A 14,723-nucleotide genomic window follows, 5' to 3' on the forward strand; every position below is an offset into this window, starting at 1 on the left:
ATATACAGCATGCCAAATTCCCGTGGCAAATGCATTTTACTATACATATACTACTATTGTTGTGATACATAACAGTTAATGTTGGTGACTAATCATGTGTGATGTATGGAGAGATGTGGTAATACAGTGTAATACAGATGTAGGGGTGTTGTGGGAAGGAAACACAGTGTGGGAAGGTAACACACATCCACACTTTGGTGGCTACAACCACGTCCACTATAGCCCCGCCCTCAGTGGTGTATGGGTATAAAGGGCGGATAGCCAGAAAGCTCGGGGCCAAGAATGAAGAACCAGTGAAGAATGAAGGCCGGCTAGATAGACCCTGGGACTTCCCTGACCGCTGCCCTTTTGAGGGCCGGCAGGGTAAGGCAGTGGTGCAGCCCCAGAGCCTCAGAGCCGGAGCCCTTTCAAGGGCCCATCTGGTTGGTGGGGTGCTGTGATTTGTGCTTGACGAGGGCCAGATCAGATAGCCTCCTCTAGCGTCTGTAGCGGAGGAACTGGGAGCACAGGAATTAGGCTAGATAGCCTAGGGGGTGTCCCAGAGTGTATATGGGTGAAGGGACCGTTACCTCTTCCAGTGTAACCCCTGTTAAGTTGAATAAACAGTGCTGCCTCTGCTTCACCATCTCCGTGTCCCGTGAACCCACTACAACTGGTGTCAGAAGTGGTCTTTATAATGGACAAAAGCCGGACAAACTGCTCGCAAGAACCTGGGGAGAAAGACGACTCTGCTGGGGCTGCTGGGACAGCGCCAGCGGACTTGGACCACGATCCCGAAATGCCACAGGCGTCCCAACAGCCGCCGCAGCTGGAGAAGTGGCCGCCGTTAGGGGACGGGTTACGGGCGGCTCACTCCCATCTGGCCGAGCTGCTGTACGCCGCGGCATCCACGCTGGAAGAGATTAACCGCGCGGGGCTGGGGGTGCCAACGCAGCATGGCGAAGAACGCCGGTCAACGGCCGTTCATGCCAGCACACAGCCGCCAAAATTTGGATTCGCCGCCATGGCGGTGTCCACTACGGAGATTGGAGGGCCGCAGCACCACGTGGACAGCGGGGGCCAATCACCGGCCGTAACATCATCACCGATGGACGTTTACCACCAGGACCAATCGGTAGGCGCAACGTCATCAACTGTGTGACCGCCGATGGGGACCCCCATCCCCTCCAGTGAGGACGAAAACAGTGAGAACAACGTGCAGCGGCTGTCGCTTCCTCGCTCATCAAGAGATGTCCGGGTGGACGGACAACGAGGCGCTGCATGCCTTGCCGGCCACGTTGGATGATGACGCTCTCGCCACCCTCATCACGGCTCTCAAGTCGGCGTGCGCTACACTACAGTCGGCACTCCGAGTCCTCGACACTATCTACGGGCCGCCATCGGACTGTCGCCAACTGTTCCACGAGCGGCGCAGGGGCCAGAAAGAGTCGCCGCTTGCGTACCGCACAGTTCTCCTGGCCCTTGCAAAGCGGCTTTCCCGCGCATGGACTGCGAGAGGGTGGACGCAATGGTTACAGAAAAACTTCTGGCGCTGGCTCAGGAACTACAGATTGTCATCATCGCAGCGGACGACGCGGACATGTGTTCCTTGCGGGCAGCAAGGCACATACACGCGCATCTGCTGTCTCAACGCAGATGCATTGAGACAACATACACGGGCTGGGACGCCGACCATCCCCTCGTCCGAGGAGATCTTCACTGCGGGTCGCCCAGCAGAGTGAAGATCCGGAGGGAGGCCGGTTCGAACGACATCGAGCTACCAGGAGCAACCCAAGACAGCGGGTGCACTCGTCATCTGCTACAACTGTGGCCTCAAGGGCCACGTGGCTTCGGGATGCCGGGTGCCGCGACAGCGACCACCAGGACCCCGGCCAGACAGCGCTCCAGCCGACAAGCCTTCGCATCAAACTCCGGCAAGTCACGGCACCCCACATGCTCGGCCTGTGCACACACCTGTCCCTACCTTACGCACTTCGATGTACGGATCTCGTGGTACGACCGCCAGTTCGTCGGGTTGCGGCGGGGTCGGGAGGGCGCTCAGGCCGGGTTAGTGGTCTGAATTGGCTCACCGAGTTGTTGCTGCGTCGGCGGGTTTGTCAGTTGTTGCGGGTCGTATTGATTGGGTTGAGGTGCGTGTCCTTGTCGATACGGGGGCATCAGCAACTATTGTGTCGGATTTGATCTATAATATCCTCCCCATTCAGAGCCACCCCTTGCTGCCAGTCGACGTTCCGTGTTACGCAGCAAACGGGGGTTCATTGGGTATCATAGGCCAAATCCGAGCACAAATTTGCATTGGGGATATCAAATTATCTGGGCCAATATTAGTCTCATCCTCGCTGGTGGTTCCGTGCTTGTTGGGGACAGACTTTTTGGCCAAAATGCCGATTAAAATATTGATTGACGAGAGATGCATTGAGCTCCCTTCGGGCAGACGTATTACGTTCTTGCCTTCCCCCGTCACCTCAAGGACGGCCTGCGCGACAATACAGGCATTTGTCACTCGTACTGTGCGTGTGCCACCGGGTGCGCAAATGCTCGTACCTCTTCGGTTGCGTCGACCCTTCGCGCCGGGTGTTTCAGACCACGGCATTTTGTTAGGGCCCTCAAAGGCTGGTGAAAACGGGCTGGATTTGGTGGCCGCTCAAACGATTGTGAAGGGAAGCGATGACCCGTTCATCATGGTCCTTAATGTTGGGGTGCACACGGCTATGGTTCCTCAGGGGACCATGCTTGCACACGCGACGCCGGTACCCATAGAAGAAACGGTTATGGGGCATGTGGGGACCGATCCTCCAACTCGGCCACGTTCCATTGAGGATGATAGTTGGATGGATGCACTGTGTTCAGGAACGAACGATCTATCTGACTCCCAGCATGCCGGATTATGGAACCTTTTGATTGAATTCGCTGACGTCTTTAGCAAGCACAAATATGATATTGGGTGCACGAATTTGCTGCTACACCACATCGACACAGGTGCAAATGCCCCGGTACGTCAGAATCCTTTTCGGTTGAGCCCTGCCGAAAAGAATCATGTTAAAACGGCTGTCGACGACATGTTGTGTGCGGAAATTATATCTCCATCCGCCAGTCCATGGGGGGCACCCATAGTGCTTGTAAAAAAGCACGATGGGTCCTTGCGATTTTGTGTGGATTTTCGTCACCTAAATAAAATCTCGGTGGCCAATGCGTATCCACTCCCCCGAATGGACGAATCTTTGGATGCTCTAGCAGGGGCACGATTTTTCTCTACATTGGACTTGACAGGATTCTGGCAACTTCCATTGGATGACGAGTCCAGACCAAAGACTGTATTCCGTACACCACACAGCCTATTTCAATTTAACTGGTTGCCTATGGGATTACACTCCGCTCCGGCGACATTTCAGTGCCTTATGGAACTGGTTTTGGCAGGCTTACAATGGGACGTTTGTCTGATCTATCTGGATGATGTAATTGTATTTAGCAAAACGTTTGACGAACACCTTTTGAGATTGCGTGCCGTGTTCCTCAAAATGCGCGCTGCAAATTAAAAATTCAAACCACAAAAGTGCCACTTGCTCCAAGAATCCGTGCGGTATTTAGGGCACATAGTCAGCCAATCGGGCATGTCCACCGATCCCACAAAAACGCAGTGTGCCAGCTCCTGGCCGACCCCCAAATCGGTGGCTGAGGTCAGGAGTTTCATTGGGTTCACATCTTATTACCGGCGGTTCGTTGCGGACTTCGCGACCATTGCTAAACCTTTACATGCCCTGACGGCAAAGGGAGTGAAATTTCACTGGGGCCAGGTCGAGGAGATCGCTTTCCGTTCCCTTCACGACGCTCTCGTGGGGGCCTCACCATTGAGCTACCCCGATTTTTCCGAACCCTTCCTGCTCGATACGGACGCCAGCAATACGGGTATTGGGGGTGTACTCTCACAGGTTGTCGGTGGTGTGGAGCGCATTGTGGCTTATGGCAGTAGGGTCTTGTCTCCGGCGGAGCAGAGATACTGCGTCACCCATCGGGAGTTGTTAGCCATTGTTTTTTTATACAACAATATCGGCCATATCTGTATGGATGGCACTTCACCGTCCGTACGGGCCATGCGGCATTGCAATATGCCTTGCGGGTGGAACAGCCTTTGGGGCAATTGTCTCAATGGCTCGAGGTCCTTCAGGACTATGATTTCACAACCACATATCGGAATGGTGTTCGACACACTAATGCGGACGCGCTGTCTCGCCTGCCACCCGCCTCAGATTGCGCTTGCCTCATGGGATCGGGGCGTTGTAAGCCGCCAGATGACAGCCCCACTTTAAATGTTCCAATTCTTGCTGCCACCACCGAGGACCCTTTGTCTGCGGGTCCTATCGAGCAGGGGGGAGAGGACTCCTTGCTGGGATTGTCTGTTACGGAATGGGGGCACCTCCAGATGGAGGATGCGTCCCTCCTCGCGTTGTGTCATCGAGCAGGGGGCTCCATGAGGGGGGTGACGGGGGTTGATTCATTCGGGCTGCACCAGGGGCTCCTTATGCATTGGGATGGGAAGGCCCGCCGTCACAGGCTGGTGGTGCCTTCTGCTCTGCGGGGTAAAGCCGTGTGGGCTGCTCATGAGCGACTTTTGCACCTAGGGATCCACAAGACCCTTGCCATGCTCCAGCTGGATTTCTTCTGGTCGGGCATGGCAAGGGATGTGGATGACCTCCTGGGTGCATGTACTCAGTGCACCCAACGGAAGCCACCAACGAGGGGCGCCTGTCCGCCGATACAATCTATTATGGTCTCTCGAGTTAATGAACTCGTCGCACTCGATATATTGGGGCCCTTCCCTGCGACCCCTAGGGGTAATAAGTATCTGCTAGTTGGCGTAGAATACTTTACTCGATGGCCTATGGCATGGCCCCTCGCCAACCAGTCAGCAGCAGCCATCGCCGAGGCCTTTGTCCAGGGCTATGTCCTCGACAAAGGTGCTCCCGAATGGCTGCTGACTGACCAAGGGAAGAACTTCTCTGGCGTCCTTCTGCACAAGGTGTGTGCGCTCCTCGGTACTAAAAAAATCCGTACTTCCCCCTATCACCCGCAAACGGATGGAATGGTGGAACGCCTTCATAGGACCCTCACGTCCATGTTGTGTCACCAGGTGTGTGACTCTCAGACCGATTGGGACCTTCAGATCCCTTGGTTTTTGGCTGCCTACAGAATGGCTCCTCATGCGGCGACCGGATTCTCGCCGTTCTTTCTGATGTATGGTCGCGATGTTGATCCACCTATTGAGACTCAGCTGCGGGTCTCCAAACCAAACGAAAAATCGAAATTGCCCGACCATGTCCAATTTAATATCCTAAGGTTGACCGAGGCTCGAAAGGCAGCCGCCCAAAACTCTAATTCCCGACAGAAGGCTAACAAAAGGTTTCGATCACGCCAGTCACGCACACATGCGTGGAAACTGGGTGACAGAGCCTGGCTGCACTGCCCTCAAGTACCGTTGGCAACCTCGGCGAAATTGTTGCGGCCATGGAGGGGTCCTGTGGAAATTGTGCAGGTCATGCGGCCACAGTGTATTCGTATTCAGTGGGGGAAACATCGCTGGTATGTACACCCCTCGCGCCTGAAGCCATTTGTGGCACCGCGCATCCATCCGCCACATTACACAGGCCGAGCATGTGATGTGTCCGCTGACTCCCAGATGGCGACTTCGCCGCCTGCCCCTGATATGCCACTAACTGTCCCAACTTCAGGTTCCCTGAGAATAACGGCCTCCCAGCCGCCTGCGCCACCCGGTGGGCACGGGGATTGTCCTTCGGGGATGTCGGAGGGTTGCGCACCCGAACGGACAGCGCCCACCGCCGGCCCGACCGGTTCCCCCCCCCTACGATGGCCCCGCAAAATGGACTCGCGCTAAAACGCGCCGGTTTTTGTAATGTTGCCTTCTGGTTGCACTTGCTCTGTGCACACTGTTCTAATCACCTGTTACGTCTCCTTTTGCTGCGCTGATGGGTGGCTCTGGTTGAATGCGGGCGGGGGAGGGGGGGAATGTATATGCTGTATATAGTGCATATTTGTATAGGTGAGTTGGGTTATTTATTGGGGCATTTGGTTGTTATGAGGCACGCATGGTTGGGGTTTTGTTGCGTTGTTATTGTTCAATATTGTTGCAGCCGGGATGGCTGCGGGCTGTACAGGAGGCGGTGATGTAGGGGTGTTTTGGGAAGGAAACACAGTGTGGGAAGGTAACACAGCCACACCTTGGTGGCTACAACCACGTCCGCTATAGCCCCGCTCTCAGTGGTGTATGAGTATAAATGGCGGATAGCCAGAAAGCTCGGGACAGTGTGTTGGGGCCAACAATGAAGAACCAGTGAAGAAGGAAGGCCGGCTAGATAGACCCTGGGACTTCCCTGACCGCTGTCCTTTTGAGGGCCGGCAGGGTAAGCCAGTGGTGCAGCCCCAAATTTGCCAATAAGGACTTTATGGATGAACAGGGCCCAATATAGATGTATTCTTTAAGCAAGTGCTGAGAGATTGTAATTTAAGTAGAGGCCACAATGGTGGGTCCTGTATGGTACATCCAGTGTAAATCTAAGAGCAGAACGATGAAGCAGGTTTAATCTGTTTCGTGATTCATTAGCTGATCTGTAAGCAGCATTACTGTAGTCAAAGAGTGGTATAATGATAGTTGCAAAAATTTACAGGCGTAATCGAATGGAAAAGCAATGTTTGTTTCTGTATAAAAAAACATTTTTAATTAGATTTTCTTCTAGATGTGATGAATATGGGGTTGGAACGTAAGTTTTGAATCAATCAGTAAAACCTTGTACTTGAAGTATTCCATATGTTCAAGGATGTTGTTTCTGATCTCAGTAATAGGAGAAGACAATTAAATTGAACTGCTAGTAGCTAGATATGGCTAAGGAGGTCTCATAATGTAAAAGCTTACCCCGAGCTCTCAATACTCTGATGGTGCATTGTCTTTGAGTTGTGCGCATTTTGGCATCATCTGGTCCAACACCATGTGAGACTGGGCTCTAAGAAAAGCTGTCTCGGGTGTGGACCAATCAATTTCAAGGACAGTGCATACATTATCAGTGTTGTCTTTTTGTTTGCATTTTGACCACAAGTGTTGTGGTTAGTGCAAGTGTAGTGTTCGATTTCACTCGGACAACTTTTGTCTTTCTTCGAACACCGCTTTATTTACAACTCTTAGCATGTCCTCAATACTTCACAGCATCCATGTCGCCACGGCTCGCTCGCCGTGCTGCACTCGACTCGCTCGCCACCTTTGTCTCTCCACTCCCCACGATTACCTCGCTTACTCCGCCGCGAACTTCTTCGTCCCCGCTCTCCGCTATCACCGTCGCTATGTTCTCTCCACTGCTGGCTGCTTCTCTTCAGCTCCGCTATCGCTATGCTCTCTCCACTGCTGGCTGCTTCTCTTCTTCAGCTCCGCTATTGCTACACTCTCTCCACTGCTGGCTGCTTCTCTTCTTCAGCTCCTCTATCGCTACGCTGTTTCCAAGCTCCATCTCCAACTCCGTCTCCCCTATACTCTGTCCCTCCAACTCTCTGTCTCCAAGCTCTCCATACTTCAATTCTCCGCTGTTGACTCCAACTTCAGTTTCCCCTGTTCACTCCAAACTCTCCAACTTCAACTCCCCGCTCCAATTGCCGCACTCCAATTTATCCCCGCTCTCATTACTCCCCAATTAATTAACCCGCATCCCAACGGCACTCCGCGTGACCGTACACCTGTTCCTCACCAGACTTCAAGACGCCCCTCCAGCCTTGGTAACAGCACCAACCAATCACAGCCGTCCTTGGCTCTCCCAGCTTAATTGCCCTTACATAACCTGTACTGTATTTGCCTTCGCTACAGGCATAACCCGTACTGTCTGTGTTATCATGTAATCACGCTGTTTCCACTACGTACCTTCCTACTCCACTACACAAGCATGATCCCTTGTAAAAAGGTATCAGTTTTATTGCCAGATAAAAGGGTAAAAACCTAGTATTATATCTTGCTACTGGCAAAGGAGGTCTCATAATGAGATGACACGTTGTTTATATATTTTCGTTTCTCCAATGTAGTGGACACAAGGTTTGCATGTGATGCAAGATGGCAGGCGTGAATATCAATCTATGGTGTTTCACATAGGATGCTCTGAGTTCTTTCGGTAAAGTCACGTAGGTAGAAAAATAAAATAAAACAAAAAAATATATCATGACGTTTCGACCGCAACACAAGCGGTCGTCCTCATGCGTAAAAAACTATCCAGCAGTGGAATTGCTGAACCAGCGAGAGAGCTGTTACAACAAGGTTATATATGTGGCGATGGGCAAGCAGGCGGGGTCTGAGTTGGAAAGGAATTCCATCCCCAGACGCAAGCATGTCAGTTGTGTTAATGGGGGAGATTAGGGAGCAGGAGATTAGGGATTGAGATTTAGAAATGAGCTTCCGTCGCCGCATAATAGTATCATCCCCACATATGCGCACAACAGCAGTGTTAATGAGAGATTAGCACTATACTCTTTGGTTTTATTCGGTAAAGTCACGTAGGTAAAAACAAATTAAAATAAAATAAAAAAACAATTAAAACACGACGTTTTAGAGGCAACACAAGCTTCCGTCTTCAGGTGGAAACAGTCAGCAAAAAAATCGCTGCACCAAGTGGCGAGGCTCTGGGAACATCGGGCTTAAATACAGGTTAAGGGAGGGAGGGGGGAGGAGCCATGTAGGGGGACCTTGGTGGGGTGAGGGGCTGAGTTAATCCGTCTTTTGTTGTGTCGAGGGTGCGAGGGGTGGGTCACTGTGTGTGTGCAATAGAAACGGAACAATAGAAAAATGAAATATCAGCAAGAATGTGCCACCTAGGTTCCAGCACCTGACACCATTAAAATAATTGAGGATCTGGTCCAACATGGACTAAACCCTGAGGTACCTGCGCTGGTTAGGCACTGCCTCACCAGCACCTACTTTACTTGGAACGGTACCTTTTACAAGCAAAATGAGGGTACTCCCATGGGTTCCCCCTTGCCACTAGTGATAGCCAATGTTTTAATGGAGAAATTTGAATCGGACGCCATCCAGACATCCACCCTCAGTCCTTCCCTGTGGAAGAGATATGTGGATGACACTTTCGTCATTTGGCCACATGACCTCCCAGCTTTGAACCTTTTCCTGGACCACATCAATTCCAGACACCCTTCCATCAAATTCACCATGGAAGTAGAGAAAGATGGCAAACTGCCATTCTTGGATGTTCTGTTTGAGAGGAGGTTTGATGGCTCGTTGGGACATTCTGTTTACAGAAAGCCCACCCACACAGATTCCTACTTTAAACCGGAATCCCACCACCACCCGGTTCGAAATAATTATCTCATCAAAACGTTATACCATAGGGCTCATCGCATTTCGGACCAACACCACTTGACCAGTGAATTAAAACTGGTACGGCTGGCCCTCAAGAGGAATGGATACTCTTACCATACCATCCGCCAAAACTGTTTCTCCTACCATACAGAAACAACCACTTGATACTCCTATCAAAACCATCACACTACCATACATAGCAGGCGTTACTAAAAATTTCCAAAATTCTAAACAAACACAAGATCCAAGTCCGGTTCAATACAGTACACAAAATCCGTGACCTGATCCCTTCCGTGAAGGATGTTATTCCTGCCTTACAGTACCCCGGAGTTTACAAATTGAGTTGTACCTGCGGTGATTGCTATATCGGGGAGACGAAACGACACATCTCTGATCGAATTCGCGAGCACAAATCAGATCTGAAACACGGCAGAACGAATTCATCTGCTGTGGCTGAACATTGTTACAACGCTATGGGTGATCATGAGATTGTTTTCTCCGATTCCAAGGTTCTCTGTAAACCTACAGGTTATCACCAGAGATTTGTCCACGAAGCCATTCAGATATACAAACACAGGAATAACTTCAACCGAGAGGATGGTTTCAAATTAAGCAACCACTGGAAAGACGTTTGAAATCATACCAAACGTCAACTAATTTCTAACAGCAATTTCAAGTAGTGGTATACCAAGCATATTCCTTCAAAACTTTCTATTTCCCTTTTTTCGACTCCTCCCTTACAGCACATTCTTGCCGATCTTTAATTTTTCTATTGTTCCGTTTCTATTGCACACACACAGTGAGTGACCCCCCCCCCGCACCCTCTACACAACAAAAGACGGATTAACTCAGCCCCTCACCCCACCAAGGTCCCCCTACATGGCTCATCCCCCCCCCTCCCTTAACCTGTATTTAAGCCCGAGGTTCCCAGAGCTTCGCCACTTGGTGCAGCGATTTTTTTTTGCTGTGACTGTTTCCACCTGAAGACGGAAGCTTGTGTTGCCTCCAAAACGTCGTGTTTTAATTGTTAATTTTATTTTAATTTGTTTTTAACTACGTGACTTTACCGAATAAAACCAAAGAGTATGAATTCCTGCAGTCACGAAAGCTTCAAATCTATAAGATTAGCACGATATTGATGGGAGAGATTAGGCAGAGAGATTAGGGGATTAGTAAGTTAATGTCATGTCTATGTGTAACACAAGCTGCGGCGCTGCCAACTGCACATCCACCCAAGAGAACCACCGCAACGGTGGTCGCATCAGTAAGACACAAAGCCCATCGCACAGCCAGAACAATCGATACATTGAGGCTAAGAGAGCAGCGGTGGCCATGTTAGTGAGACCCCAGATGGGATCAAATCACAGTTGTATTGACCTGTTAGGTGCCTCTGCATTAACGGGCTGGGTTCTCACTAACATGGCCACCTCTGCTCCCTTAACAGACCATCTTATATAGAAGGACGCTACGCCCAACCCTTTATGTAGGAGACATTACACTGATAAACTCCTGACATGGTTACCTGCTTGACCACCTGAATATGAAAGTGTAGTCGTTGCTCTGTATCTACATTATGCTTTGGTAACAGAATGGATGTTATTTAATAGTTTTCATCATTGTGTTTCGTAATTGTATGCACAATTTTAAATAGGTTATGTTTAACTCAAGATAGAGGAAGATGTTCTACGGCAGGCCATTGTGTGTGATGGTGGGGGATCAGTCTGAAATTCGAGTGTTGATTTACACGACAGAAAAGTAAACTTACAAACTTCTCTATTCACACATGCAAGTGTGCTCGGCTGATGGAGCTGAACGTAACAGAGGCCATGCAGATGGCTCCTCCAGGAAAGATCTACATGACGGGTCTTCTGCGCGAGCCAGAGAGCACGAGGCCTCTCGTGTTCACATATATTTTTTACGTACTTGTGCTCTCGGTTTCATGAGACAATGGACAACATTTGTGCACATGGTGCGTTTTGTGTCAGGTGGGAACTATAGAATCTCACCATCGGTGCCCACAGTTATTCAGCAAAACTGGTACTGGAAAGAGATATAACGAGTGCGTGAAATATAGAGGGGTAAATTATGACAATGTGAAAGTATATGTTTCATGTATACTTTTTGGTTCTATTCGGTAAAGTCACGTAGGTAAGAAATAAAACAAAAATCACGACGTTTCGGCCACAACACAAGTGGCCTTCATCAGGTGAAGGGACCAGACTGTCTCGAGGACAGCGCTGGAGTGAACACAGCCAAGCTCAGACTGCGACCTTTAAGCTTGTGTGAGAGGAATTAAAGTGCCTTGACAAAGGAATTAGCATAAAAAATAGCATTCAATTGGCGGACTTAGCATGGTGAACGGTGTAGAGGGGGTGAACATGTGCAGACCGACGAGGGGGGGAGGGGGAGTTTACACAAAATCCGTGACCTGATCCCTTCCATGAAGGATGTTATTCCTGACTTACGGTACCTTGGAGTTTACAGATTGATCTGCACCTGTGGTGACTGCTATATCGGGGAGACGAAACAACATGTCTCTGACAGAATTCGCGAGCACAAATCAGATTTGAAACACGGCAGAACGAATTATTCTGCCGTAGCTGATCACTGTTACAATGCTGTGGGTGATCACGATATAATTTTCTCCGATACCAAGGTTCTTTGCAAACCCACGGGTTTTTATCAGAGATTTGTTCACGAGGCAATTCAGATTTACAAACACAGACACAATTTCAACCGAGAAGATGGTTTCAAATTAAGCAACCATTGGAAAGATGTTCTAAATCGAACCAAACATTAAATTAATTTTCAATGGTACAGTATATTTTTTTCAAGTAGTGGTATCCAAACTTTTGCAGCTGCTTAAATTCCCTTTTCACACCATCAATATGTAAACTCCCCCTCCCCCCCTCGCCGGTCTGCACATGTTCACCCCCTCTACACTGTTCACCATGCTAAGTCCGCCAATTGAATGCAATTTTTTTATGCTAATTCCTTTGTCAAGGCACCTTAATTCCTCTCAAACAAGCTTAAAGGTCGCGGTCTGAGCTTGGCTACTTCTCTGAGGACACCACGGCAGCTGGGGAAGGGCTCGCTGCTGGATTACCAGAAAAACAACGCAGTACACGGCAGGACTGATCGAAAACACAGACACAATCCACAATACCAAGAAAGCATGGTCCATAATACACAAAAAAAACTGAGCAGCTACCCACGGAAACAAGAACGCCACTATATCACAGCAAACCAGATAGCACCTCAACTGCTTCAAAATTGCAAATACGAAATAAACAGCACACAAAAGGCAAAAAAAGAAACTTAACAACGAATATAGAATAAGAGAACAAATCTTGACTTAAAGTTTCATGACTACAGGAATTAATATTCTTTGCGTCTATCGGTAAAGTCACGTAGATAGGTTAAAAGAAAATAACAAAAAAATACAAAAAACGATGACGTTGTGATCGAAACGTCGTAGTTTTTTTATTTTATTTTCTTTGAACCTATCTCCGTGACTTCACCGAAAAACCCAAAGAATAAGAAGAGAACAATTACTTTGGTGACCAGTTCACAATCGCCGTAATGGAAAACCCCACCACCACCACCGTGGGAGCAGCCAACGGTCTGCTCTCGGCCTCCATCAAGGCACAGCCCCAGCTCATTGGGCGACAAGGCCAGCCATCCCATTCCCCGCGAGCGGCCCGACGCCAGCAGCAGCAGCCCCACACGGCGTGGCAGCAACTCACCTGCCCACCTCCTCCAGGTGAAGGCTGCCCTCTACTCACTGCCACCATCCGGCTCACGCAAACCCATGCGCAAGCCCATGAGTCCGGTAGCGGCCTCGGTGGGGGACCGGCAGCAGCAGATGAGGAGCAGCCAAGCAAGTTCCAGGACAAGCCGAGCATACTGTCCAAGCGGTTATGCCCAGCATGCGGCGATGTAGCATCGGGGTACCACTATGGGGTGTCATTGTGCGAGGCTAGCAGGGCCTTCTTCAAGCACAACATCCAGAGAGACATCGAGTGCAGCTGCCCAGCTTACAAAGAGTTCGAGATCATCAAGCGGCGCCGCAAGTTACACCAGGGCCACTTCATGAGGTGTCTCACCGTGGGCATGCTCAAGGAGGTTTGCTTTATGAGGATGCCATGCTGTGGCTATGATCTTCGGGATGGGCTTCTGCTGGAGAGGTCCTTCCCTGGCTGGTGTTTATGCTGGTACTGGGTTGTCTGGAACTGGTAGAGCAAACTGCTGCTGGTATCTCACCTAGTATCTCTGGTCTGTCTTTTAATCCCATTGTCCATAGAATCCATTGTCATCTCATCCATTACACACAACACACCCCATATACTGTCTCAAACAATACCTCCCATATTCTGTTATTTTTTTTCTTCCAGGATATAGTATTCGACAATGGCATAATATTGTTCCTTTCATAAGGTCTCCTGTCACACGTAACTTAAAGATTTCATGCAGACATGCCACACTACATGTCAGAAAAAGCCATTCATGACAGCACTCTATTACAAAATACATTGTAAAACTATTCATATTGATATTGTTAATTAGGTCGGGTATTGAAACAAAATCCTGGTTCCATTACTGCCACATTTTCTTCATTACTCACCTTCAAATTCAATAGCAAAAAAACAGACAGGGTCTGGGCATTATCAATGTCAAGACCCTGTCTGGTATAGTGATAGCAGGTTCCGCCACAGTCAGTATGCACTGCTGTAATCATAGCAGGTTCCACCACAGTCGGTATGCACAGCTGCAGTGATAGCAGGTTTCACCACAGTCAGTATGCACAGCTGCAGTGATAGCAGGTGCCACCACAGTCGGTATGCTCTGCTGTAGTGATAGCAGGTTCCACTACAGTCGGTATGCACAGTGGTTGTGACAGTAGATACTGCTATCGAGTTAGTAGATACTACTATAGAGTTTGTGGTTACCAAAACAGTTAGTATATACCACTATGCTCAGTAAAACTGCTACAGTCAGTAGATACTACTACGGCCAGTATCTACTGCTATAGAGTCAGCAAATACTACTATAGAGTCTGTATATACTATCTTGATTTGAAGCTTTCGTGACTGCAGGAATCCATACTCTTTGAGTCTTTCGGTAAAGGCACGTAGGTATAAAATAAAATCAATCACGACGTTTCGGGTGCAACACAAGCGTCCATCATCAGGTGGGAAAGCATGGTCTGCTGCTGAGGCAGACTGTTTTAAAAGGTTTGACATGGGTGTAGCTCAAGGGTTATAAAGAAGTGGCCGGGGCTAGTGATGTTAATGTGAGGGATTAGCATGATGTTACTGTGATAAATTAAAGGGCACGGAAGTGGTTATGTTAATGTGAGAGAGTAGCA

At 49.4% G+C, this 14,723-nt stretch overlaps 1 protein-coding gene across 1 annotated transcript; it reads left to right on the plus strand.

Annotated features, from left to right (window-relative positions):
• The first annotated feature begins 1,229 nt into the window (after positions 1-1,229).
• LOC142905724 (uncharacterized) lies at positions 1,230-3,536 on the plus strand. The gene is made up of 3 exons (XM_076052795.1): positions 1,230-1,438; positions 1,636-1,739; positions 2,074-3,536. The coding sequence occupies exons 1-3, from the start codon at positions 1,230-1,232 to the stop codon at positions 3,534-3,536; spliced, it is 1,776 nt and encodes a 591-aa protein (XP_075908910.1).
• The last annotated feature ends 11,187 nt before the right edge of the window (positions 3,537-14,723 follow it).

The sequence above is a fragment of the Petromyzon marinus genome, chromosome 58 (assembly GCF_048934315.1).
Source record: "Petromyzon marinus isolate PM22_M1 ecotype Great Lakes invasive population chromosome 58, UKy_Petmar_22M1.pri1.0, whole genome shotgun sequence".
NCBI lineage: Eukaryota > Metazoa > Chordata > Hyperoartia > Petromyzontiformes > Petromyzontidae > Petromyzon > Petromyzon marinus.

What these genes read in the sequence shown, in the direction of transcription:
- LOC142905724 (XM_076052795.1), top strand. Translation starts at nt 1,230, where the DNA reads ATGTCCGGGTGGACGGACAACGAGGCGCTGCATGCCTTGCCGGCCACG. An exon ending in CAGAAAGAGTCGCCGCTTGC is followed by an intron (nt 1,439 to 1,635) that starts GTACCGCACAGT and finishes GTCTCAACGCAG; the next exon opens with ATGCATTGAGACAACATACA. An exon ending in GAAGATCCGGAGGGAGGCCG is followed by an intron (nt 1,740 to 2,073) that starts GTTCGAACGACA and finishes TGGCTCACCGAG; the next exon opens with TTGTTGCTGCGTCGGCGGGT.